General features: G+C 37.5%; 4 protein-coding genes across 12 annotated transcripts; 3 read left to right on the forward strand and 1 right to left on the reverse strand.

Moving 5' to 3' along the window:
- The first annotated feature begins 789 nt into the window (after positions 1 to 789).
- LOC103449316 (uncharacterized) lies at positions 790 to 4,227 on the forward strand. Of its 4 annotated transcripts, XM_070809406.1 has the most exons (6): positions 790 to 1,399; positions 2,271 to 2,500; positions 3,479 to 3,664; positions 3,791 to 3,871; positions 3,984 to 4,041; positions 4,172 to 4,227. In XM_070809406.1, the coding sequence occupies exons 1-4, from the start codon at positions 1,018 to 1,020 to the stop codon at positions 3,806 to 3,808; spliced, it is 816 nt and encodes a 271-aa protein (XP_070665507.1). In that variant the 5' UTR covers positions 790 to 1,017; the 3' UTR covers positions 3,809 to 3,871; positions 3,984 to 4,041; positions 4,172 to 4,227. The 4 variants fall into 4 exon arrangements, with proteins under 4 accessions (XP_070665507.1, XP_070665505.1, XP_070665506.1 ...); XM_070809404.1 differs by having other exon boundaries at positions 3,479 to 3,871; XM_070809405.1 differs by having other exon boundaries at positions 3,984 to 4,227.
- A 441-nt stretch (positions 4,228 to 4,668) lies between these two features.
- On the forward strand, positions 4,669 to 7,289 carry LOC103449317 (hydroxymethylglutaryl-CoA lyase, mitochondrial-like). The gene is made up of 5 exons (XM_070809407.1): positions 4,669 to 4,810; positions 4,916 to 5,074; positions 5,173 to 5,362; positions 5,838 to 5,953; positions 6,718 to 7,289. The coding sequence occupies exons 3-5, from the start codon at positions 5,296 to 5,298 to the stop codon at positions 6,964 to 6,966; spliced, it is 432 nt and encodes a 143-aa protein (XP_070665508.1). The 5' UTR covers positions 4,669 to 4,810; positions 4,916 to 5,074; positions 5,173 to 5,295; the 3' UTR covers positions 6,967 to 7,289.
- Positions 7,290 to 7,988: 699 nt separating this feature from the next.
- Positions 7,989 to 16,146, reverse strand: LOC103449318 (uncharacterized). Of its 4 annotated transcripts, none has more exons than XM_070809397.1 (12): positions 15,809 to 16,146; positions 14,178 to 14,755; positions 13,326 to 13,503; positions 12,991 to 13,219; positions 12,415 to 12,554; positions 11,917 to 12,206; positions 11,529 to 11,741; positions 10,945 to 11,427; positions 9,964 to 10,635; positions 8,909 to 9,436; positions 8,496 to 8,726; positions 7,989 to 8,372 (listed from the first exon to the last, which is right to left on the reverse strand). In XM_070809397.1, exons 2-11 carry the CDS (start codon positions 14,430 to 14,432, stop codon positions 8,496 to 8,498), a joined length of 3,219 nt encoding a protein of 1,072 aa, XP_070665498.1. In that variant the 5' UTR covers positions 14,433 to 14,755; positions 15,809 to 16,146; the 3' UTR covers positions 7,989 to 8,372. The 4 variants fall into 4 exon arrangements, with proteins under 4 accessions (XP_070665498.1, XP_028946098.2, XP_070665499.1 ...); XM_029090265.2 differs by having other exon boundaries at positions 8,496 to 8,729; XM_070809398.1 differs by having other exon boundaries at positions 8,496 to 8,729; positions 13,301 to 13,503.
- A 356-nt stretch (positions 16,147 to 16,502) lies between these two features.
- On the forward strand, positions 16,503 to 22,002 carry LOC103449319 (choline/ethanolaminephosphotransferase 1-like). Of its 3 annotated transcripts, none has more exons than XM_070809402.1 (18): positions 16,503 to 16,697; positions 17,160 to 17,898; positions 17,987 to 18,037; positions 18,244 to 18,321; positions 18,465 to 18,540; positions 18,642 to 18,664; positions 18,745 to 18,845; positions 19,043 to 19,137; positions 19,256 to 19,324; positions 19,594 to 19,663; positions 20,212 to 20,275; positions 20,358 to 20,398; positions 20,506 to 20,590; positions 20,775 to 20,837; positions 21,021 to 21,079; positions 21,196 to 21,248; positions 21,387 to 21,459; positions 21,683 to 22,002. In XM_070809402.1, exons 2-18 carry the CDS (start codon positions 17,821 to 17,823, stop codon positions 21,702 to 21,704), a joined length of 1,101 nt encoding a protein of 366 aa, XP_070665503.1. In that variant the 5' UTR covers positions 16,503 to 16,697; positions 17,160 to 17,820; the 3' UTR covers positions 21,705 to 22,002. The 3 variants fall into 3 exon arrangements, with proteins under 3 accessions (XP_070665503.1, XP_070665502.1, XP_070665504.1); XM_070809401.1 differs by having other exon boundaries at positions 16,634 to 16,697; positions 17,121 to 17,898; XM_070809403.1 differs by lacking the exon at positions 16,503 to 16,697 and having other exon boundaries at positions 17,183 to 17,324.
- The last annotated feature ends 876 nt before the right edge of the window (positions 22,003 to 22,878 follow it).

Genomic DNA, 22,878 nt, shown 5'->3' on the forward strand with positions numbered 1-22,878 from the left:
TAGATTCTTTTTAATCTGAATTTAGAAAATTATATTCGAATTTGTTTTACTCTGATTCAGTTGGATTTAGGGGTTGTGTTTTAGTGTTTCTTGGATGGCCTGAGTTGTATATAAAGAAAAGAGTGATTTTTTGTATCCTAAAGAGTTTATCATGATCATAGACACGAGTTTGATATTATCAAGTAAGATGTTGAGTCTTCTTGCATTCATATAATTACATTTGTGAGCTACTTTTCAGGGTTTTTTGTTGATTTGTTTGCTTGTCTGGTATATATAAGAAGAGATGATGACACCACCACGAACATTATCAATTTATACATGAAAAACGTAACACTTGGGCCAAACTAACCATTTATTTTGAGCACGTCACATCAGCAAAATAATAAAACATATGACAGCGGGTTTTTCCAAGTCAAATTTTGTTGCCATGTTGTTGTTCATGTAAGTGTTGATTTGATTAATGCAAGTGATTTTGGCATTTTATGACAAAGAAGAAGAAGAATAGTATGTATGCTATAACATTATGAATCTGAGAACTGAGACATGTTAATTGTATGGATACGAGACATGTGAATTGTATAGAGGTAAGCAACAGTTATGTGACTGTTTTTTTGCTAAAAAGATTGTGTGACTTTTTGATATATTGTTCATTACAAAACAAGGAAGGATAGTAAGTGTAATGTATGATCTCTAACTATTCAACTTTGTTGCAACTTGCAAGCAATATTGTTTGGTGAAATAGTTGTGTTAAGATGTTGAAGAAAATAAAAAATATTTAAAATTCATTTTGAGGAGGTTCTCATTCCCCAGGTGAAATCCGAACCGATTTATTATATAATATATATTTTTTTTTTTTGGCGTATGTGTCATTTTAATTGGTGATGGGTAGGTTCTATCATCTTGCAGTGGACCCTGTTTCACTTGCACATATGAATATCAAGATTTAGCAGTAACAGTTGCGCATGTATGTCTTCTTCACATCTATAATTCAGAGCTCATAGTTGTCGATTATCAAATATGGAGAATTCTCATCAAGTGTCGGACCACCTGGAGCCGTGGCGCCACCTCCACGGTAAGGTTGTCATGGTCACCGGCGCTTCCTCTGGCCTCGGCCGCGACTTTTGCTTAGACTTGGCTAAAGCCGGATGCAGAATCGTAGCCGCCGCTCGCCGCATCGACCGCCTTCAGTCCGTTTGCGATCAAATCAACCAGCTCTCCATTACCGCTCCGTCTTTTTCTTCTTCTGCTGTTGCTGATAATATTCCTGGAGGTGACCCGCGGGCCGTGGCTGTTGAGCTGGATGTCAGCGCCGATGGCCCAGCTATTGAGAAGTCTGTGAACAAGGCTTGGGACGCGTTTGGGCGCATCGATGCCCTTGTTAACAATGCCGGTATTAGAGGTTGGTTTGGGTAGCTTCCCTGCCTTTTTATGTTATTTGTTTTGGATTTGCTTTCTCGTTTGGGGTTAAATTATTATAGAGAAACCAACGATCAAATTAAGCTGCATATAGGCTCTTAGAATTCATTCCATGATAAATTCATAGAGTTTGGACTCGAGAGGAAAACCTGGAAACTCGAATTTGTAAACAAAACGATGCATAGAAGGCAATAGGAATCCTGTTGTGCGAGCATTCATTGCTTTATGTATGTTAGTTTCACTTTAGAATTGTATTTTGGTAATCCAAATTGCTTCTTTGATTGTTTCAGTTCATGAACTAAAATGAACTTACCAATGACAATACTGAACTACTGAACACAACCCCCAGTAGAGACTGGTCCGATTCAATTCAACACTTTGTTCGTTCCGGGTTTGATTGACTGTCCCAAGTATTGTATACAAACATGTGCCCTCTACGCTACCTCTAGAGGGGTGGGGGTGGGACTTTATCGGATTCGGACTGGACTAGACTCAGTCCCTATCCTCATTATAAGCCAACTACAATTACACACATATTCACTTATTATGTATGGATTATCAGCTAGTCAGAATAGTTCGTCGTTGGACCTTGCTTTTGCAAGCCATGATAGATATTTTATACACTTCATACGTACAAAATTTCAAAGCCAATGACACTCTTGTTAAGGTCAGTTACACAGAAAAGTTATTCCCTAAATATAGATTTTAAGGTCTAAGTTTTTTATTGACGAGTATCATTTTGTGAAAGTTAAATATGATGTTCTTTTCATTAGTAGTACAAGTCCCAATTTTCTATGAGCATATATTTCAGTATTGGTGTGTAATAGATGCTTACTACCATCTGTGTTTCTTAGGTAATGTGAATTCTGCATTGGAATTGTCTGAGGAGGAATGGAATCATGTTTTCAGGACAAATTTAACGGGTTCCTGGTTGGTTTCAAAGTTTGTTGCTATACGCATGCGAGATGCTGATCAGGGAGGATCAATCGTCAATATATCTTCCATTGCTGGTATTAATCGTGGACATTTGCCTGGAGGTACAGCATACATTTGTTCAAAGGCTGGCGTAAACACCTTAACAAAGGTATTATCTCTAACATGCTCATAGGGAAAATCATATTAATCGCGTAAGTTGAAGGCATTCTATTTTTGTTTCTTTTGGCCTATATATGAAATATAAGAACTTGAAGGGACACCTGCCTCCTGAGAAACATAAGGCCGAAATTGTACATGGAGTGCATGATGACTTTTTTGGAGTGCCAAACATAGACTGAAGGACCAAAATCTGCCTAGGAGTATTTCAATTCTTTTTTAGTCTTGTAGAGGAATATTGCCATTGAGGCTATGGGCTATACCCTGTACTTTCCCTTATGCGCCCATTTTAAGCCGGTTTTGATTCTCGGTCTCTTTAGTTCATTAGTCGTAACATCTAAATGCCAAAATGCTTGCCATCTTCATGTGCTGTAACTTTTGTATGGGGAATTCCCAAAGACTTGGAAGTTTTTTGGCGTAAGCTTAACCAAGTTACCAGACTTTACCCAAACTTAATTAGTATCCAATTTCATCTCTGGCTCAACCCAAATAATGTGTTTCTTTGTTGGGTTAAGTTCAGAGCAGCTTGGGTTATCATCAGTCACTAAAGTGAGTTTACACAAAGCTGTGGTTACCGCAAGCTCATGGTCGAAGTTTCCAGTTTGAACCATTGTACATCCTAGACATTGATCATTGTGGATTAGATGCTTGTCGAAAGGAAAAGTGGAGGTGTTAAGAGAATTGAAGTTACTAGAATTGGGAATGAGACACAGTAAAACTAATATGACGGACACCAACACTATCATTGCCTATTCTTTCTTTCCCATTTTAAGATTTTATCCTCAACTTTGTCATAGCACCGGTACTACCTTTGCTTATTCTCTCGTTGTTTTATTTTTCTCTCATAAGTTTCACTATTTGTATTTCGTTTTGAGAATTTTCTTAAGGATTATGTTCTGTAGTTCTCTGCACATCGTAGTGTGGGTGACGGCTTTGATGGAACTATACTAAATCTTATTATTTTAACCAGACTATGGCTATGGAGTTGGGGGTGCACAAAATCAGAGTGAACGCAATATCACCTGGACTTTTCAGGTCGGAAATTACGGAGGGTCTTATGCAAAAAAAATGGATACCCAATGTGGCTATGAAAATTGTCCCTTTACGAACATATGGGACTTCGGATCCAGCATTGACATCGCTACTTAGATATTTGGTACATGACTCTTCTGAATATGTGTCTGGCAACATTTACATTGTTGATGCAGGAACCACCTTGCCAGGTGTTCCTATTTTCTCTTCCCTCTGAAGTTTTATGTAGATTTGTACTCATGAGGAACAGAAAAGAGTAGAGAAATAAATAAACGTACGATGAATACGTAAGGAAGCCCCTGACAAGTTCAAGATTTATGAATAATAGAAGGTATGGCGGAATTCATTTTGTGGACTTACTGTTAGATTTTTATGTGCATTGAGATCATTTATGACATTGTTGCAAAACAGATTTTCAGTTTTAATTTTCAATTTTTCGTCAGACATGAAGAAGAGTGAAGGATGGCGGACGGATGTGGAAGAAATGTATACTACGAAATGGTACACTGCATCGAAACTAAAAATCAAAATTGAGAATTTGGCTACGGTTATATGTTGTAATGACATCCAATGACCATATCTACAACTGTCAATAGTATGATTATATTAAGTATTTCAATGTACCTTGCAGATTCCACCAAATATACACATTTGGAGCAAAATAAGGAAGGATTTCCTTTCGATGTATGTGCTTGCTTATCTTACGGTCTTTAATGTCACAAACCAAAACAAACTCGCCAAAGAAAATTGTCCCTAGATTGTAATAAGTTAGATGGCAAGCTATCCTTGTCCAATACTCATCATAATTTTGGCCAACAAAATGCCAAATCTCCCGCCCCATAAATGTAATCCGTTGCATCCGTCCATGAATCTTTGGACGCTGGATCGTAGTCATGGGTTGATAGCTGTTTACGGGGCGAGAGTGACGAGACAGAGAGCACCAAGTGAGCAAGCCTTTTACTTCTCATACATTTCATTCAATTTTTTGCCATCAGATCGAATGAATTGAAGATCAACGATAAAACACTAAACATAGATGAATGCAAGGTAATAATGGGAGTGAATAACACTATCAATTAGCTTTTGTCCTTTGGGTCAAATAGGAAGGAAGCTGTATAGTTTTACCGTATTTCCCTCTTGACCTCCCTACTGTCATCTCCTCCTCCGCTAACCTTTCCTGTGCGCGTGCAAAATAAATTACACAATACAAGATCAATCTCGTACCGGCGATGGCGACTGTGCCCGCTCCCGGAAAGCTGTCGTAATTGAGGTTAGCGGCTATCAATTCAATTTTACTATCAATTCGTTGGGAAATTTTAGGAGTAATATTATTATTTTTGTAATTATCATCAACATGGTTTGATCAAAATGTTAGGGTTTGTGGATTGAGATTGAGATTGTGATTGAGTTTGCGATTGCGATTAAGTTGTCAAGACAAATGAGGAATGTGAAGGGAACACTTGCAGGATTCGGTGGGGGGGGGGGGGGGGGGAATGTTGAGGCTTCCTATTTGTCAAGTCGTAATTTCAGCACTGTAATGCCTCTGTCTCCGTCTCTTTTCCATATGATTCAACAATTACACCCATCTCTTAATTCGTTCTTTGTCGTAATTAATTTGTATGATCCCAGCAGCAGCAGCATCGGGTTTTAAAAGACATTCCGGAATTTGTAAAGATTGTAGAAGTTGGTCCGAGGGATGGACTGTAGAATGAGAAGCACATTGTTCCTACCGCTGTCAAGGTTCAATTGATTCAAATGCTTGTTTCTTCTGGCTTGCCTGTTGTCGAGCCTACAAGTTTTGTCTCCCCAAATGGTCCCTCAGGTTAACTTTAGACATTTTGTCTATGCTTCCATCAATTCACATTATGTAGCATATTCAATTATACATTGGACAAATGTTGTTCTTCTGTGGTTGTTTCGTGTCTGCCGCTTCTGAGCAATCAATCAGTTCCTTGTTTTCTAATGCTTTTCTCTTTGTTTTTTTTCTTGTTTCATACTGTTTGTGTAGTTCCATTGCGCCCCCTTGAAACCTTAACAAGTTTTCATTTGTCAAGGGAATCTCTGAAGCATCTTTAAAATTATTCTTCATTGGCTATGGGTTTTCATGGCTGACTTTCTTCCCTGTCTTGCTCATCTTTCAATTAAGAAAAATAGAACATAGAATTGTGACCAAAACTAAACTTCCTAATTTTGTTTAGTTAGTGCTCCGCTTGTATATACATGATTGAGCTACCATAAACCGTAAGGTTAACCGTGTATTTTGTGTGTTAACTTCTATGGGTTTCTTTCCTCTCCAAGTACTGTCGTTCCAATGCTTGAAGCTGTTATTGGCATGGTCCCGACTGACATGCCTGCTGTCCATTTTAATGAAACTTATGGGCAAGCTCTTTCAAACATACTAGCGTCACTCCAGGTAATCCACATTGCTTTTGAATTTAGCAGGAAATTAAATAATATGTAGGTAGTTATAAATTTTGATATGGTTCGAGCTGACAAAATTAAAGTGTTAGTCCTCAGGCTAATTGTGTTTGTCTTGAAATTTTTTACCCCGATTAACACTATCAATAAACAGTTCATGTTTGAAAGGTTTTCAGAATTCATGCAGGAAAGTGCAAAGACTTAATTAATAGGTGTAGCAAAGTGTAAATGCCTCAATAATAGTTATTTAAAATCCTAGAAGATGTACAACGAAGTACATTTGGCACTTATTAAGGGACAAGGACGGTACTTAATATGCCCTTGCCAACTCAATGGTCTGAGAGGACTAGTTTGGAGCGCTAGCAGTTCTTGTGGGTTCATCGTTGCTAAAATGAAGTGATAACAAGCTCAATGAAGTTGGTTCGGACATGCAATTTGGATTGGAAGTCATCTACATAGTCTTGAGCTTGTCACAGTTAGTGTGATGAACATCAAAATAAGCAAATGGAGCTCTTGAAGAAGGTGCATAATCCAAAATATAAGCTCAAACTTGAGAAAGTGAGCAATATTTGGAATCTGAACTCAAACGAAAGACAATAGATTTATTTATCGGCACTTCAACACATTAAGTTGGGGCCCAAGGAAACAATGACACAATGAGAAATCACCAAACTGATTCCCATTCTTGTGACTACATGATTCTGTGGACTATACTTTTAGAATTCCGACTAATCTTAATGACATTTATTGTATTGGCAGATAGGAATCAGCACAGTGGATTCATCAGTATCAGGTCTTTGGGGTTGCCCGTATGCTAAAGGAGCTTCCGGAAATGTTGCCACGGAAGATGTTGTGTACATGCTGAATGGACTTGGAGTGAAGACCAATGTAGATGTTAAAAAACTCATGTTGGCTTGGGACTTTATCAGTAAGCACTTGGGGCGCTCATCTGGTTCAAAGACAGCAGTTGCCTTGGGTAAAGACACAGCTCCTGCCTCGAAGCTATGAGGTACCACCACTAGATTGTGCAAGTCTCAATGTGTTACGCTCTAAATTTATTGATACCTGAAATAAAGAGGGGGAGTCACTGTAAGTTGTTTTGGTGATGTGTGATGTATTGATACAAGTACATTTGTGCAAAGCAAATGTGAGGTGAATCAAATTAGAGAATTGATGAGGACTAGATGGAGACTTGAGGCATGTTTGGTGACCCGGTTGGGATAGATTGTGACCAATTGAAATGGACATGAGTTCAGTCTGTTGTTTGTTGTGTTAAAATGTGAGATAGACATGATGAGTTATGAATCCAAATTAGAGTGGGTTATTTAATATATCCTTACAGGTGAATGGGTGCTGAGATAAAATTATTGAAATTACCAACCGGCAAATGGATGGGTCGTAGAAATAGGTGGATGGGGACGTCGGGAGGAGTGTCCGGAGTTGGATTGGGTTCGACGTAAAATATAGAGGGGTTATATGATGTTGTTGCTGTCGAAAGCAGCGTCCACACCTCCTCGTCGGCAGCCGTCGAGTCGCAGGTCACCAATATTTGTCTCTCAATTTTTTATCGTTGGTTTCAGTATGGTTACCGTACCAAAACTTTTGTACCATTTACCATTCCAAAATTTTGGTATTGCAAAATCAATTATCATTACCGTGACAAATTTTCAGTACTACCAACGTTTGGTATGTCAAATAGTTGGTTGACATGGTATGGTAATTGTAAGTACCATTTTGTTTCGAGCCATTTTTGTGGTTGACATGATTTTATATATATTTCATGTACTAAACACTAAATATATATAATAATATAGATTTATATTTTTCAGTACAGTACGGTAATGCCGTGGTAATGGCATCGAATACTAAGACCGTACCAGAAAACTTTGGTTTAGTACATTACCGTGCCATTACCGATTGAGACAAAAAGCTTGGCACAAAATCGGTATGATACGATTGGCACGGTAATTTGACAAAAATCCACCCCTACCTATAATGTAGCTTAACATCAACATAATAAGGGTAGAACAAAGTTGAAGAAAATATTATGCACAAAATGCATGAGACATGGCGATACATTTACAGGAACAGGAAAGTATGATTACATTTATAGGAAAAGGAAAAGGAAAGTATGATGAGACATGGCAATTTGGGACCTCATTGGCGATTAGTCCTATCCTTCGAGGTGTAGAATACCTCAGGCTTGGGCCAAAAACATAAAAAAAAAAAATCACAAACTTTTAATCTATACAATTTGGTAAGTAGTGGCCGCATGTTCTCACTCTTCATTATTATTAAGTAGGGGTCTCATGTTCGACTCTCATGACGATATCTATCCTGCATGGTCTCTTGTGATGCCGCCACCTCTGCAATTATCGTTATCCTTCACACAGCCCACCAGTTATTGCCCTAACCTAAAATCATAGAGGAAAAATGGTCCAAAAAAAAGAGAGGATAAAAGGGAGGATGAGGAGAAAACAAGTGCTGCAACTTTATGGATTTGAAAGGAAAAAACAGGGAGGTGCCTAAATTTCTACCTAATTTACCATCGGCTTCTTGACAATCTTAACACTGTCGTAGAAGCGCCTAAGCTCCTTCATAGCCTTTTCCTCGATCTGAATTGACCGAATTGGTGACGGTTGATCTACCTCCGGTTTGAACCACCGGTTCACTCCAGAAGTATCCAGTGGCGATCCCTGACCACTTGTGACTGAGAATCCGGTGGTTTTTGTCTTTGGACTCTGGGATACACTCTGGTGTTGCTTGCCCTGCTTTGAGACATAAAAAGACGGGTAAGAGTTCCGTAAATTAAATCCGTCAAAACATCATCACTGGCAATGCAGTAACAAGAACGTAACCCAAAGTTAAAATACAGAATTCCTAACACATAAGAAAGATAATAAAATGTCGGCACACATAGTATGCGAGAAAGAGGGTGCAAATCATATACCTGCTGCATTTGGATGTCCCTCAGAGATGGGCGAGAAACAAGGGGAGGAGTTCCTGAAGCAGTCCAAGAAGGTGTGCCTCTATCTCCATCAGATGCCAGTGGAGTATGGGTTGAAACCAACGGTATTGGCTTGGAAGGTAAAAAAGAACTCAGACGAATCTTTCCATCACTTCTATCATCGAAAGGATCTTCTGGGTGACTTTTGTTCCCAGTTGACTGACTCTCCTTGGTTTTTCTTTGCTCATCCTGAATCTCGCGAAGGGATGCAAACCCTTTGGAAAATTTAGCACCACCCCATGCTGGGCCTTCACTTTTTGGGGATGGTGGAGGGGGTGCAACATGCTTGGGGGCATCATCAAGAGCGCCACTCAAGAACATAGAAAGCCCACCCTTTTTATTCTTCTTCTTGGACACTATTGGTGATGAACACTTGTTATTTGTTAGGTTTAAATTGTCCTTCTTAACACACAAAGCTGACTCTTGATTGGTTTGGCTTGTCGCAATCCCTTCAATCATGGCATGCTCCTCCTATCACACGTAAAATTTCAAACAATTTAGAAAATGAGATGAATTGCTTGACATACATAATATAAAACTTCTGTTCACACTAAGCCATATAACATATTTAAACAAACACAAGGGTCACAAAAATCAAGCCCATGTTTAGCAAGAAGGCAATAATCTGATGAAAATTAAGAAATGCAGGTTATAATAGTGGGCAAATAGCATGGCAAGATCAAGCTAAATGATTGCGCTAGTGTGTGCGCCTTGATGTTTAATATATACATTTTCCCATCTAGGTGGGGTGAAGTGATATAGGAAGTAATTAAGGGAAGGTCAAATTCAATACCTCTATCTACATAATGCTTCATTATGCACATGCTAAACCCGTAAATCCTTATTATTGAAAAGATTCCCAAGCCCATTTAAAGTTTCAAACGTCACAAAAGAAAAACAAAATCAGCTTAACATGAACTGACAAAAGATTTGTAGTCGATAACCATCACTTACTCAATCTTGATAAGAAAATTAATTCAAAAAATTCACAAGCTCACCTTATCCTTTGAGGTTTGAGAGGTTTCAGTATTCAAGAAACCATTTGCATGGTTTAGTTCTCCTTCATTTCCCGAAAAACACAAACCTATATCCACTTGTGTTGCCATCTTTTTGTTCCTTTTCTTCTGTTTTTTTGATGGCTCAACCTTTTTGTTCCCTTTTCCATCTAGCAAAACTGACGATGGTGTCTTCAACTGTGGTGTCTCAACTGGAACACCAAGCTCAGCCAGCGAGCTCTCTAGAGCTGACCTCGTTTGGAGCTTTGCAATTTGCTGGTCATCAAGAACTTGCCCCCTAGACTGTTTTGCTTCAAGCATCTCAATCTGCTGCAGCTTTTTCCGCAAGGCTCGAACTTGCTTTTCAATACCATGATTTGGATCATCTTTGGGTTGAAGAAAGGAATCTGCTCTTTGGTGGATTTCATTTTTCCAGATGGATTGCTCTGTATGGCCATCACGCGTCCTTTGAACCTCACCGTTACTATCTTCCTCTTCACTATAAATAATAGCAGGAAAAGTAGCTGTAGGAGTTGGGAAACAACGGTAACTCCATGGTTCAGATGACCTTAGGTCCAATACGTTTTCAAGGTTAGCTAGAACATCTGGTGAAGCACTAGCAATAGCTTGTGATGATACTGTAAAAATATAGTCAAGGTTGCGTATGGCAATCTCCTGCAGTTAAAAAAAGAACAGCCCCAATAATTAAAATCAATTAATATAACATGTAAAATAGAAAGCTTTGCATCACAAGTTGCAAAACCAGAAGCATAAGACAATGGCGCAGCTCAAATATCAAATGTTTTTTGGACAAATTTTAGGAAAATACAAAGACCTATCTGATAATTTCAGCCATCAGTGATACGCCCATCCAACCACACACACAGACACAGAGGGAGGGAGAGAGATTCAAATCAGGTACAATTTGAGACAGATTAAAAGTTAAATAACTTTTCTTTCAAATATTGAGCAGTCAAAGAATACCTCACAGTACTTCCGCAAATCATCTGCCACGAGTGAATCGGCAATTTCGAGCAGTTGAATAGTATTTCGTGGCTCCACTAGATTCTCTGCAGCCACTTTTTGACAAAGACTTTTCAAGCTCGGTATGGGCTTCTTCCCAGCATCATCATTTTGGATAGTAGGTAAAACATTGTCAGACTCCATGTCATTGAACATAAGATCTTCATCAAGCTCTTCTAGCTCATCTTTGGCATTTGACTTCTGCTTCGGAGGGTTATTGGAAGTGTAGGCAGGGTGATAAAGGGAGCCAATAATCAACAAGTGTGTTTCGCCTACAGAAACTGAAGTAGCCCGCTTCGTACCATGTAACCGAGTCGCAACTGGTGGCTTATCCTTACCATTCTTCCCATCCCACATGTAAACATCACCTGTAGCTGTAACTGCGGCAGTCCAGTATTTCCCTGCAGATATGTTCACCATACTTCTTCCACTCAATGAATACAGCTGTACAAACAAACAAAAGAACGGAGAGAAGATTAGTGATTTAACATGTGTCGCCCAAAGGATAAAACAATCAACAAATCACTAATTTACTAAAGTAAAACCTGCTGGCTTCTGAAATCCGGATCTGATGACACCCAATAAAATAATGCGCCATCATCTGTCAGAGCTGTGCTATATACCATCCCTGCAGCTATAGAAACCACATGAAGCCGTTCCTTGCGATGAAACTTCAAAGTGGTAGTTCCACTCTTTTTCAAGTTTCTTGCAATTAAAACACGTTTTGGCGTGACAATGCGATGACCCCAAGTGTATACCTGGCACATAAATACATACAGAATTAGGCTCAAATAAAGCAAATAGAGGAAAGTTTTCACAAGATCCCAGGCACGAACATAGTCTATAAATGTATCGTGAAATGAATACCAGATAAAAGTACTAATGTTTGAGCCTATTGAAAAATATGCAATTTTAAATCAGGTTCAAAATTACCTCCCCATCAACTCCCAATATAATTGTGTGATATTTTGCTGCTGCAACCCCTTTAAAAACCTTGCCTTTCAAGGATTCAACTAATCTTGGGGTGTAGTTTGAAGCAGAGTTAGATGTACCATAGCCAAGCTGACCTTCCCTATTGCACCCCCATGTGAAAACTTCACCACCGTTTGAAACAACAGCAGTGTGCTTGTTGGCGGCAGCAACTGCAACAACTTTTGACCTAAGGGAACTCACTCTACGAGGTGTAGGTTGGGTATCCACGGAAGTGTAGCCAAGCTGACCCTCTACATAACATCACGTGAATGAATCAATTTTCTATGGTCGTCAATCTCAGCAATAAATTGATCACAAATCAATTTTCTTACAAGTTGAATTGTGAATGTAGCCATTGACTAAAGAATACAAAATTTGTGTTTCTTTTATTATGATCAGTAAGTAATTTGAAAATTGCAAACCCTTTTAGTTGGCAGTTTAAATCCCCATATGATTTACCTCTATTGGACCCCCAGGTGAACACTTCCCCACCCTCCGTAGCAATAACGGTGTGATGTTTAGCTGCCGCAATTGCCTTCACCCGACGGGACCCTATACCAAATGTCACGTGACGCGGTGTGATAACTGCAGCTTGACCGCTGAAATGCATATAATAAAATGGATTTGACTGGCGATTCGCAAAAAAGTGTAACTAGGTAAAGCACGCAGATTTCAACTGATTAGCCACATTTTTTTAGTGAAAGGTGACAAAACTCGACTTCTACTTCATACAGTGAATAAACCTTCAGAAATATACTGCCTTTTAACTTTGCATCTCATCTTTTTACAAGTTCAAGATGAAAAGTTCCTTCAACGTAGAAGCTACATTCATACATAAGGACAAGCATAATAGTGTACCCATACATGGATATATAATGTTAGGAGTATTACACACTTAAATTTGGTTATGTTAATGAATTTAATTTGTCCAAACAATTCACACATTAAGAACTGTTTGGTACCTAATTTTACACAGTATGTGGAAATGCTAAATCAACCGAGGTTATAAACTTATAGTATAGTAAATGTCTGTACCTGTGTATATCAAAATCAGGGTGACCAAGTCGTCCTCCTCTTCCAAACCCCCAAGTGTAGACTTCTCCTCGAGAAGTGACTGCCACACTATGGAACTTAGCAGCAGAAACCAACTTGATTAAAGAACAACGAAGAACATCAACCTTGCATGGTAACTTTTGTATGTGTGCATTTCCAGTTCCAAGTTGATAGTTTGTACCACTTCCCCAACTATAAACCTCCGTCGTAACTGAAGACAACAACAGGAATCAGCTAATCTCTAAGCACAAGTAAGATCAGTCTGAAAAAATATATTATGATCCTCAGAAACCTTGGCGAAACACAGCGGTAGATACCAGAGTTGTGTCCATTTTGAAGAGCTTGCAAGACAGGCCCAGAGAGGAGATCAATAGGTGTTCGAGATTTAGAATCCTCTAGTGTGATAGAAGCACCAGACTGGAGAAGTATACTTGCCACTGCAAGATGACCAAAATGGAGAGCTCTGTGAAGGCTACTCCATCCAGATTCCCCATCCTGCAATAAAGGATACGAAGGGCCATGCAAAGAGAAATCATAAATACCAGTTTCGATATTAAATGAAAATTAAAAATGAAACCCAACCAAAACACAAAAGTATCACTCAAAATATCAATTCATTTTGTTATATGAATGAATCTTACTTTCCTGATCCAACTGTTTGAAATAATTGGAAATTATAGCCTTCAGAAAGTAAAAGCATTAAAAAAACCATAAAATCACAAAATTGTCACATTCTTTGCAAATGAGGCCTATTTGTAAAAATTCATGGCCAAACAGTTTTAAATTGTAGTTATCTAAAAATTGAGTAATTCTTTTATTTACCTTTTTTTTACATGGTAAAAACTTAGATTAGCAATTTACTAGAAACTCAACATGGAAATTAAGTGAAACAAATGATATCATATCATGGGATGATATCATAGCAGTTCGATTATATCCTTGACCTCCGGTTGCTTTAGGTCTCTAATAATTTGCTATTTCCTAGAACATTTATTTAACTGCAGGTCTGATTAACTGAATTTTATGGAAGTCACAACAGACAGCAACTCAAAAACACAATTGGCAATAAGAAATAAATAAATCTCAAGTATATAAAACAAACAGCTTAATAGCCAGTAGCAACAACATAAAAGCATTCATGTCACATAATGATCAGTAAAGTAACAAACCCTAATATCTGGGTCAGCGCCAGCCGCAAGAAGCCTCCTAACAATGGGAATGTGGTTTCTCCATGTTGCAATATGAAGAGGAGTGAGACCAAAAATGTTTCTTGAATTTATATCACCACCACTCTTCTTCAGTAAACCTAGTGCTGAATCCACATCAGCCAATGATCCTTCTCGCACAACAAAGCAAAGATCTTTCTGGGTTCCAGTCGACAGAAATTTGCGAGGAGGCTTTTGTCCTTGAGGTGAGGCTTCCATTAGTATAAAAAACAAGGCTGAATGCCACTACGTAACGATTAATATGTTGTCACCAGACAAGTAGAATGTCAGTTCATGACCAACAAACCCTGGAGGCTCTTGTTGAAGTTGGTGTCGTCTAATCCATGTTCCACTTGATTTCCAATCCAATATCTAGATAGCCAAGTAGCTATGCCAGCGTCGGCATCCTTGTGCTGAACACAATCCCCTCACAGACCCCAATCACCGTTCCTCCTCTAACAGAGACATTCAGTAGACAAGTGACGCGAGAGACTGTATTCGAAGTTACTCTGACAGTACAATATACCCTTCACGCTGACCAACTGAAACAAATTTGAAACAACATTAACAATTAAACAAATTGCACGGGTTGCCAAAAGGATATATTACCTATGTCGTACAGCTACACCCTGAATGACTGCCAATTCCATCCTAAAAATGCTAGAAATGAAAGTAAAATTCTACCCCAAATTACGTAGATGCTTTTTTTTTTTTCACATATTGGCAATTAATGGGCAGATCACTATATCAGCTCTTACATGGACCACATTGCTCATCTACTTTCAGTACAGAATATAATTTATCCATACAAGATTTGTTCGTCTACCCACTTCTCCTCATCAGTTGGCCAATAGTCCAATGACAAATCGAAAGATGAAATTTTCCAAACAAATCCCCTAATCACTCAATCGATTCCAAATTCAAACTTTAATACCCAATCGATTCAAAATTCAAACTTTAACACCCAATCGACTCAAAAATTCAAAATTCAAAGTTCATCACAATAATGACTCGCTACAAATCTACGAATCAAGTTATAATTTTCAAAACCCAAATAAAAGAAGAATCACATGAATTTGAACAGTACCAATCAAACCAAACCATGCCCACCACCAGAAAAAGGATTTCCGATAAGAAAAATGAGATACGAAACTAACAATACTGGAATGGTAAGAAGAGCAATGTGAAGAACAAACTAACCACTAAAAATGGTGGTTCCCAATACCAAAACACACCGAAATACCAGAAAACACCAATACCCATTGTCCAGAAACTAAAATAAATCACAAAAACAGAGATAATTAGCTCAGAAATTAACTCACCAACTCAAATAGATCCCACCATTCCAAAATAAATCATTAAAATTTACCCAAGAAAAGGATAACACGAAAATAAATCACAAAAACAGAGATAATTAGCTCAGAAATTAACTCACCAACTCAAATGGATCCCACCATTCCAAAATAAATCATTAAAATTTACCCAAGAAAAGGATAACACGAAAATAAATCCCAAAAACAGAGATAATTAACTCAGAAATTAACTCACATCATCAAAATTTACCCAAGAAAAGGATAATACGAAAATAAAATCACCTGTTTTTCCTCTGGGGGAGAGAGAGAGAGAGAGAGAGAGAGAGAGAGAGAGAGAAAGAATTTAAAGGAGCTCTTGCTGTGTTGCGTTCTGTTCTGAAAAGAAACTGAAAGGCATAAACGCTTCTGAGAGAGAGGAGAGAACCGATTCTTTGAACTAGAAGGGCATTTTGGGGATTAAAATTGTTGGGTGAAGAAAAATGTGGTGGTTCTTGGATTTGACGGAGATGGCGTTGGCGCGTGTGCTTGCGAGAGAGAGTTGGGTGGTCTCATGAGCTCTGTTCCGTTTATTGTACGAAACATATTTCTCGCACGCTGAAAATTTTGGACTGGATCTTTCCATTTATTTTGTTCTTATTATTAAAACTCAAAATTTTCAAACTGCTTTTATTAGTTTTTTTTTTTTATAAAAATTAATATAATATATTAATGTAACTTAATCGGACGATTATTCAAATTTATACAGTTGCAGAGAGCTTTTTTTAAGTGATTTTTTATTTATGAGAATCTTGACTAGAAGTAGAACCCCAAGTCACTATCTCCCAAAAGTATTGAAGAAATAAACGGGGCGAGAAGAAACAACTCATCACTAACCCGACCCGACCACACCTCCACGCTCAGACCACGGTTGGCGTTGGAGCCACTCGGTCACTGCAGACGATTAAAAAAAGTCACTTTCCCCAGAAAAAAAACGGAGGAGAAGGAAATTGGGACCTTTTTTTCGCTGCTTTGCCATTTAGGGGTTGGAACCCGCGAATTAAAATAATAAGTAAATTTAAAAAATAAAATAAAATCTCTACCTTTTCCCCTTTTCTCTATTGTTTTCGGCCAGCCGCTCATTTGCAGAAGAACCCCTTTTTCTGTTGAACCAACGATCTCAAGTCTCAAACAGGTAAACATTTTTTTTTTAAATTTAAATTTAGATTTTGTTTGTTCTTCTCGCGTTTCTCTGATCTGCTTCATCAGTCTGATTTGCAATTTATTTTGTGAATTTAGATCCATGCATCATATATATCTACCACCCCATTCACCCATTTTTTTGGGTACTTAATTTTATTCACAAAGTTTAGAGCTTTGGATGTTTTCTTTCTGTTTTGGACAAAATATCTACTGGGTTGTATTCTTTCATTGTTTCTGCATTCTGGGCATTACCCAGATGAGATGATTAATGTGTTGAATCACAAAAATTTGAAGTTGGATTTTCGTGTTGATCCAATTATCTTGGGTGGCAAGTTTACAAGCATGTATGATTGTAATCAGTGATGGGTTTGTTCAGATGCGTGGATTGAGTTATTTCAGTTCGTTTTGGTAGCAGGTTGGTTGTATTGAGGCTTATTTGCATTTTGTTTCGAAGCGAAAAATCGAAGCTTGATTTGGAAGAGATGGGGTATATTGGGGCACATGGTGTGACTGCTTTGCATAAATACAAGTACAGTGGCGTGGATCACTCTTACACTGCCAAATATGTCTTGCAACCCTTTTGGAGTAGCTTCGTTAAAATCTTTCCCCTTTGGATGCCGTAAGTTTCTTAATCTTCTTCTCTGATTTTATTGATTACTGATTGACTTAAGTTAACTTTATATACTCTTCTCTTTGGCTTTAATTGGTGCTTTAATTGGTGGGTAAGGTCATGAGTTTTCTGGTGTTATAAGCTTTCATGTTTTGTTCTCGAATTTAGGTGCATAAGTTTTCTGTTTTAGTAGTTTCTGCTGGGTTTATCATGGATTTATGTTATTCACTAGTCTACGTTTGATACATTTATTTTAAGAATACTTCGAAATGGACAAGCAAACATTTGTAGTTTGCACGTCGAGTTCGAGATCTTTAGCTGACTTCATGTAAATTTACAAACCCAACAATATGCAGCTATGTTTTGCTTAGAAGATGGAATATTTCTTTTAATTGATAATGCGGACTTACAAGAATGAAAATTTATAGCATTTTTTTTCTGAGACTAGATAATATCTCCTTCATTGATTATGATTTTTAACATCACATGATTGTGATTTTTGCTGATGTTTGCTAACATTTTCCTTTTTTCCCTGGTTTCTTCCCACTCTTCCGTTTCTGACTTTTTCTTCAGGCCCAACATGGTAGAGTGACCTTTATTCCCAACTATGCTTAATCGTTTTTTCAAACTGTTGCCTTTCTATTGATGATTATGCTTTATTTTTTTGCCAGATAACTCTAACAGGATTCATGTTCTTGCTCACATCTGCTCTGCTTGGCCATGTGAGTGGTTTTTTCTTATCATCTTTTAATTTTCTGCTGTTAGGTTTTCCTGTTTATAATGCTAATCTTTTAACTCAAGCTTCACATTTAGTTTTAGAAATGTTCACATTTATCTTTTACTCTGGTTTTGGTGTGCATGATACTTAAAATGGGAATGTTATTACTTAGTAAGCTTCCCATTAATTTGTGTTATGTGTTTTTCCTAGATATATTCACCACGACTGGATTCAGCTCCTCCTAGATGGGTTAATTTCGCTCATGGATTGCTACTTTTCTTATACCAGGTTTGCTTAAATACATACATCCAAGCAGAGTTGCCTTTGATTTTTCTGTGGTGTCCTCTTTATTGTTACACATTGCTGTTTTATTTCTATCTTCATTGTCTCATTTTCTATCACTTTCCTGTTTTTTCACAAAAAAATCTTAGACCTTTGATGCCGTTGATGGGAAACAAGCAAGACGGACAAATTCCTCGAGTCCACTAGGGGAACTTTTTGACCATGGTAATGCACTGCTATCATGTTTTTTTTTTCTTTTATTGCCTTTGTACATTCACAATTGAATATTGATGATTTATATTCTGGCGGATCTCAATGAATTGCAGGTTGTGATGCCCTTGCGTGTGCGGTATGTGTCTTCGTCTTTTCTGGTCATTTGGTACTCTGGAATTCAAGTTTCTTTTTCATGTTTTATATGTGCTTGTTTAGTTCGAAGCATTGGCCTTTGGAAGTACTGCAATGTGTGGAAGATCTACTTTCTGGTTCTGGGTGATTTCAGCTGTTCCATTTTACTTTGCTACTTGGGAGTCGTAAGTTGTCCAACTGAGTTTGATTTTGTTATTAGTCATTCGGGAATATACCACCTCTTTTTTTTTTCTTGGGGAAAAGAGTGGGGGAGTGGGTTGATTCGATATGCTAGCATATAAGTTTGTTCACTCCATGACCCTGCATAGAATATTTCACATGTAAAAATAGAATGTTCTGATTTATGACTTTGTTGATCCAGTTACTTTACCAATACCCTAATCCTTCCTGCTGTTAATGGGCCCACGGAGGGTCTAATGCTGATATATTTGGCCCATTTTTTCACAGCTATCGTTGGTAAACTCCTAATTTCATTCTGCTACTCTACTTGTATGTACAGCTTGAAGTTAACTTCTAAACCAATATCTAAAAACTCTTATTTTCTCTAAGTACATTTATTTCTTTACATTTTCAGGTTCTGAGTGGTGGGCTCTACAATTTGGAAAGTCTTTGCCTTTTCTGAGTTGGGTCCCCATTCTTAGTGGTAAGGCCAAGCCTAATTTAGTTGATACCATACAAGTGATATTTGGCATCAAACACTACATTTTGCTAGACTTGACCGCATGCTATATTTCTGTATTTAATTTGCAGTACCTATCTATATAGAGCTCAATGTCTCTTTGACATGTACGCGGTTTGATTACCTTTTTTATATTTGTTGTGGATGAATATTTCTTTGGCTGCTTCACAACATATACTACTTCCATTGCAGTTGGTCTGAAATTTAATTCCTTTTTTTTTTTTTAACTTCAGAAATCCCAACATACAAAGCTGTGTTGTATCTAATGATAGCTTTTGCTGTCATCCCAACGCTCACATTCAAGTATGTAATTTTCTATTCCCTAATTTTTTGAAATTTGAGTCTTAACTTTCTCATGTATAATAATTCTTTCTGTTTTTTCTTTTATAACTTATTCCTGAGCTCTTAATACATGTATCATGAATTTTTCAACTCAATTGTTATTTTTCTAATGGTTCTCTATATGGAACCTGTAAATTGTTATCCATACTACTTTTGGCATATCTGTGAAGACTCAAGCTACAGAAGCAGGGTTGCATTGCTAACCACACATTGTGGGCATGAACTCAGAACTATTATGTTGCTATCTTCATGATCTTACTAATCTAGAAATCCTTGGGGTATGGGATTGAATTAATATTACCATTTTCTATAGATATAGCAGCAATCTGGTGTTAATATTCACATGATTTTTTTATTTTTTTTTATTTTTTGTGAGTGCCTTGGTATAGTTTACCACTTCCCCAAACTATTCATGTGTCAGAGGCTCAGAGCTCACGTATAAACTTAAGAACAGTCCTTTGAAGGCCATTAGACACTTGGACCTTATGTTGGATTATGCTTGTGTGCAGTGTATCCAATGTTCATAAGGTTGTTCAAGCAAGGAAAGCAAGTATGATATTGGCACTGGCAATGGTATTGTTTTTATCTTTCGGATTTTATGCTAGTTCTAGACACTTGATTGGCCTAATGGGTGTTTCATGTTGTTTCTTCTCAGATTTACCCTTTTGTAGTCCTTTTGGTAGGAGTTTTGGCATGGTATGTCTTTATACTTTGCGTCCACCCCTGTTTTTTTTCCTTAAAATTATTGCTATTTTTTATTTCTTTTAAAAAATGGTTTCAATGTAGTAATAATTTATTTGCAGGGGTTACTTGTCACCAGCTGACATTGTGGGGAACTATCCACATTTAGTCGTTTTGGGAAGTGGGCTTGCTTTTGGGTACCTTGTGGTAAGATATCCGTGTTTCTTTATAACCGTATCTTTTGAAAGTGTGGTTTGTCCATCTCGAATGTAATTGCTTACTATCAGGGCTGTGACTGTGCTAGATTTCCAATGTCGTTCTAAGGGGTCTTGTAGACAACCAAATTGTTTTTTCAACCATTGTTGTTGAAAGGAAAGCTCTGTTTTGGCAGGGAAGATTGATTCTTGCGCACTTGTGTGATGAGCCAAAGGGTTTGAAAACTGGAATGTGCATGGTATGCAACAATCCCAAAACTGCTGGAAATTTACAGTCTGTTGAGTGTGTATTTCTTGAAACGCTGTAATAGCAGCATTATATTTCTCAGAATTGGTTAATATCAACAACTTCTGCATGGTTTTTTTTTTATAATTCAAGACCAGATTATATTACTAACTTCAATATTTATTATTCTGTGCAGTCATTGTTGTATCTTCCATTTGCCATTGCAAATGCACTCACAGCTAAACTGAACGATGGGTATGTTGTATTTGATATAATGTCGTGAGCTCTTTAAGTAAAAACGGGATTCTTCTGTTCTTGATAGTCTAGATGTTTCTGATTTCTTGAACTTCCTGTGTACCTTTTTGTTGCAGAGTTCCTTTGGTTGATGAGAGCTTGGTTCTTCTTGGTTACTGTGCATTTACAGGTATGGTAATTTGTTATGAAGGTCTGCGTATTGGAAATACATGACACACTACCATTTTTATGGATGTAGTATGTACATACGAATTTCATTACACAGTACCATACCTCGTGGCTGAATTTCACTTTTCTCTGAATGCAGCGACACTCTATCTTCACTTTGCAACGTCAGTCATTCACGAGATCACAACAGCCTTGGGAATCTATTGCTTTAGGTGAGAATGTGTGTTACATTCAAAATCGAAGCATATTACTCACCAAGTCCAAATAATTTTTTGACTAATACAGCCTGAAATTTGATTGAGCATGGTGTTCTGTGCTCATTCTTTCACCTAGACGACAGTTTGCTTCCGTTCACCAAATTTTGTTCCTTTTCTTTGGAGTGCCAATTGATACCGTACTTTTGATCCTAACTTGCGGTTTCTTGTCGAATTACAGGATAACTAGGAAGGAAGCTTGAGTTATGCCGGTGTCAACTTTAGGGTACCTTTTATTCTCGGTACATGTATTGTTTCGATAAATACAACATTAGAAATATTGACATTGCATCCATTTTCTCCTTTCTCTACATCTTTTCCAATTTTTGTTCCGGCCCTGCGGGCTAAGTCGAGAATGATGCAGCTCGAGCGAGGTTTTTCGTCAGTATAATTTTGTTCTCAGATGAGTGAAGAGAGTGATTAAAATCCATTTCAATTCGTTCTTGCTGTTGTATAAGATTATGTTTTGTTTCTTTCCGAATAGCGTTACGGATTTGGGCATATTTTCTCTTCCCTTTGATCCATAAGATTTGGTAATTAGGGACCTCATGTTCTCAATCTTCATTATTAAGTAGGCCTCATGTTTGACTCCTATGAACGATAAATTCGATACCTAAACCCTAGTCCTAATTTCAATTGGTCTATTGTGTGGCTTAGCTTAAGTCCTCGTCCCAATATCGTCGTTTTAAAAAACAAAAACAAAAAAAAACTTCATTTTCAATATCTTTATGCCTATATTGTAATCTTCAACGGCCTCAACCACAGCTATCACATTTATTGTTGTAAACTGAAGGCATTCCATCATCAAAGGAGCAATCGCAACTGGCTCCTATAGGCTACAGCACAGCACATGCTTTCCCCATGTGCTTCCAGTCGTTAAACCGTTTTTCTTGTTGCTGGACGTAACAGCCAAGATTCATTAGTTGGCAACTCTAAACAACGTGATTACTTATAATCTAATCTAGTATCCATCTAACAACTAACAACTAACCAGAGGCGGTGCTGAGGGGGAGCGAAAGGTGCAATTGCTCAGGGTCTCCAAATTTGAAGGGCCCCCAATTTTGGTATCTTAAATTTATATGTAATAATGTTATATATTAGAAAAAATATTGTTATTAGCACTTTAAAATCTTATAGTGCATTTTTATAAGTGTAAATTTTTTTGTTCTTCTAAATATAAAAATTTGGAGTGCATAATGAGATAGTAGGAGTGCTAATAACAACACCTTAAAAAACGACTTTCTTTTCAATTTTATTAATTATATAATAATGTTATATATTCAAGTGAAATTCTAAAGTTAGAGTTTTTGAAGCTTTTTTTCTTTCTTTATTTGCTTGCTTAAGATTGAACTGTTTTTTATTATTTCGTGAAAGTTA

Source organism: Malus domestica, chromosome 12 (genome assembly GCF_042453785.1).
Source record: "Malus domestica chromosome 12, GDT2T_hap1".
Classification (NCBI taxonomy): Eukaryota; Viridiplantae; Streptophyta; class Magnoliopsida; order Rosales; family Rosaceae; genus Malus; species Malus domestica.

Coding starts and splice junctions, on each gene's coding strand:
- LOC103449319 (XM_070809402.1), top strand. CDS start 17,821: ATGTTTGCTAACATTTTCCTTTTTTCCCTGGTTTCTTCCCACTCTTCC. Junction 18,665..18,744: donor GTGATGCCCTTGCGTGTGCG/GTATGTGTCTTC, acceptor GTGCTTGTTTAG/TTCGAAGCATTGGCCTTTGG. Junction 19,664..20,211: donor ATCCCAACGCTCACATTCAA/GTATGTAATTTT, acceptor GCTTGTGTGCAG/TGTATCCAATGTTCATAAGG.
- LOC103449316 (XM_008388614.4), top strand. CDS start 1,018: ATGGAGAATTCTCATCAAGTGTCGGACCACCTGGAGCCGTGGCGCCAC. Junction 1,400..2,270: donor TAACAATGCCGGTATTAGAG/GTTGGTTTGGGT, acceptor TGTGTTTCTTAG/GTAATGTGAATTCTGCATTG. Junction 2,501..3,478: donor GCGTAAACACCTTAACAAAG/GTATTATCTCTA, acceptor TATTTTAACCAG/ACTATGGCTATGGAGTTGGG.
- LOC103449317 (XM_070809407.1), top strand. CDS start 5,296: ATGCTTGTTTCTTCTGGCTTGCCTGTTGTCGAGCCTACAAGTTTTGTC. Junction 5,363..5,837: donor CTCCCCAAATGGTCCCTCAG/GTTAACTTTAGA, acceptor TTTCCTCTCCAA/GTACTGTCGTTCCAATGCTT. Junction 5,954..6,717: donor ACATACTAGCGTCACTCCAG/GTAATCCACATT, acceptor TTGTATTGGCAG/ATAGGAATCAGCACAGTGGA.
- LOC103449318 (XM_029090265.2), bottom strand. CDS start 14,432: ATGGAAGCCTCACCTCAAGGACAAAAGCCTCCTCGCAAATTTCTGTCG. Junction 12,555..12,990: donor CCTGATTTTGATATACACAG/GTACAGACATTT, acceptor TATGCATTTCAG/CGGTCAAGCTGCAGTTATCA. Junction 10,636..10,944: donor ATTTGCGGAAGTACTGTGAG/GTATTCTTTGAC, acceptor TTTTAACTGCAG/GAGATTGCCATACGCAACCT.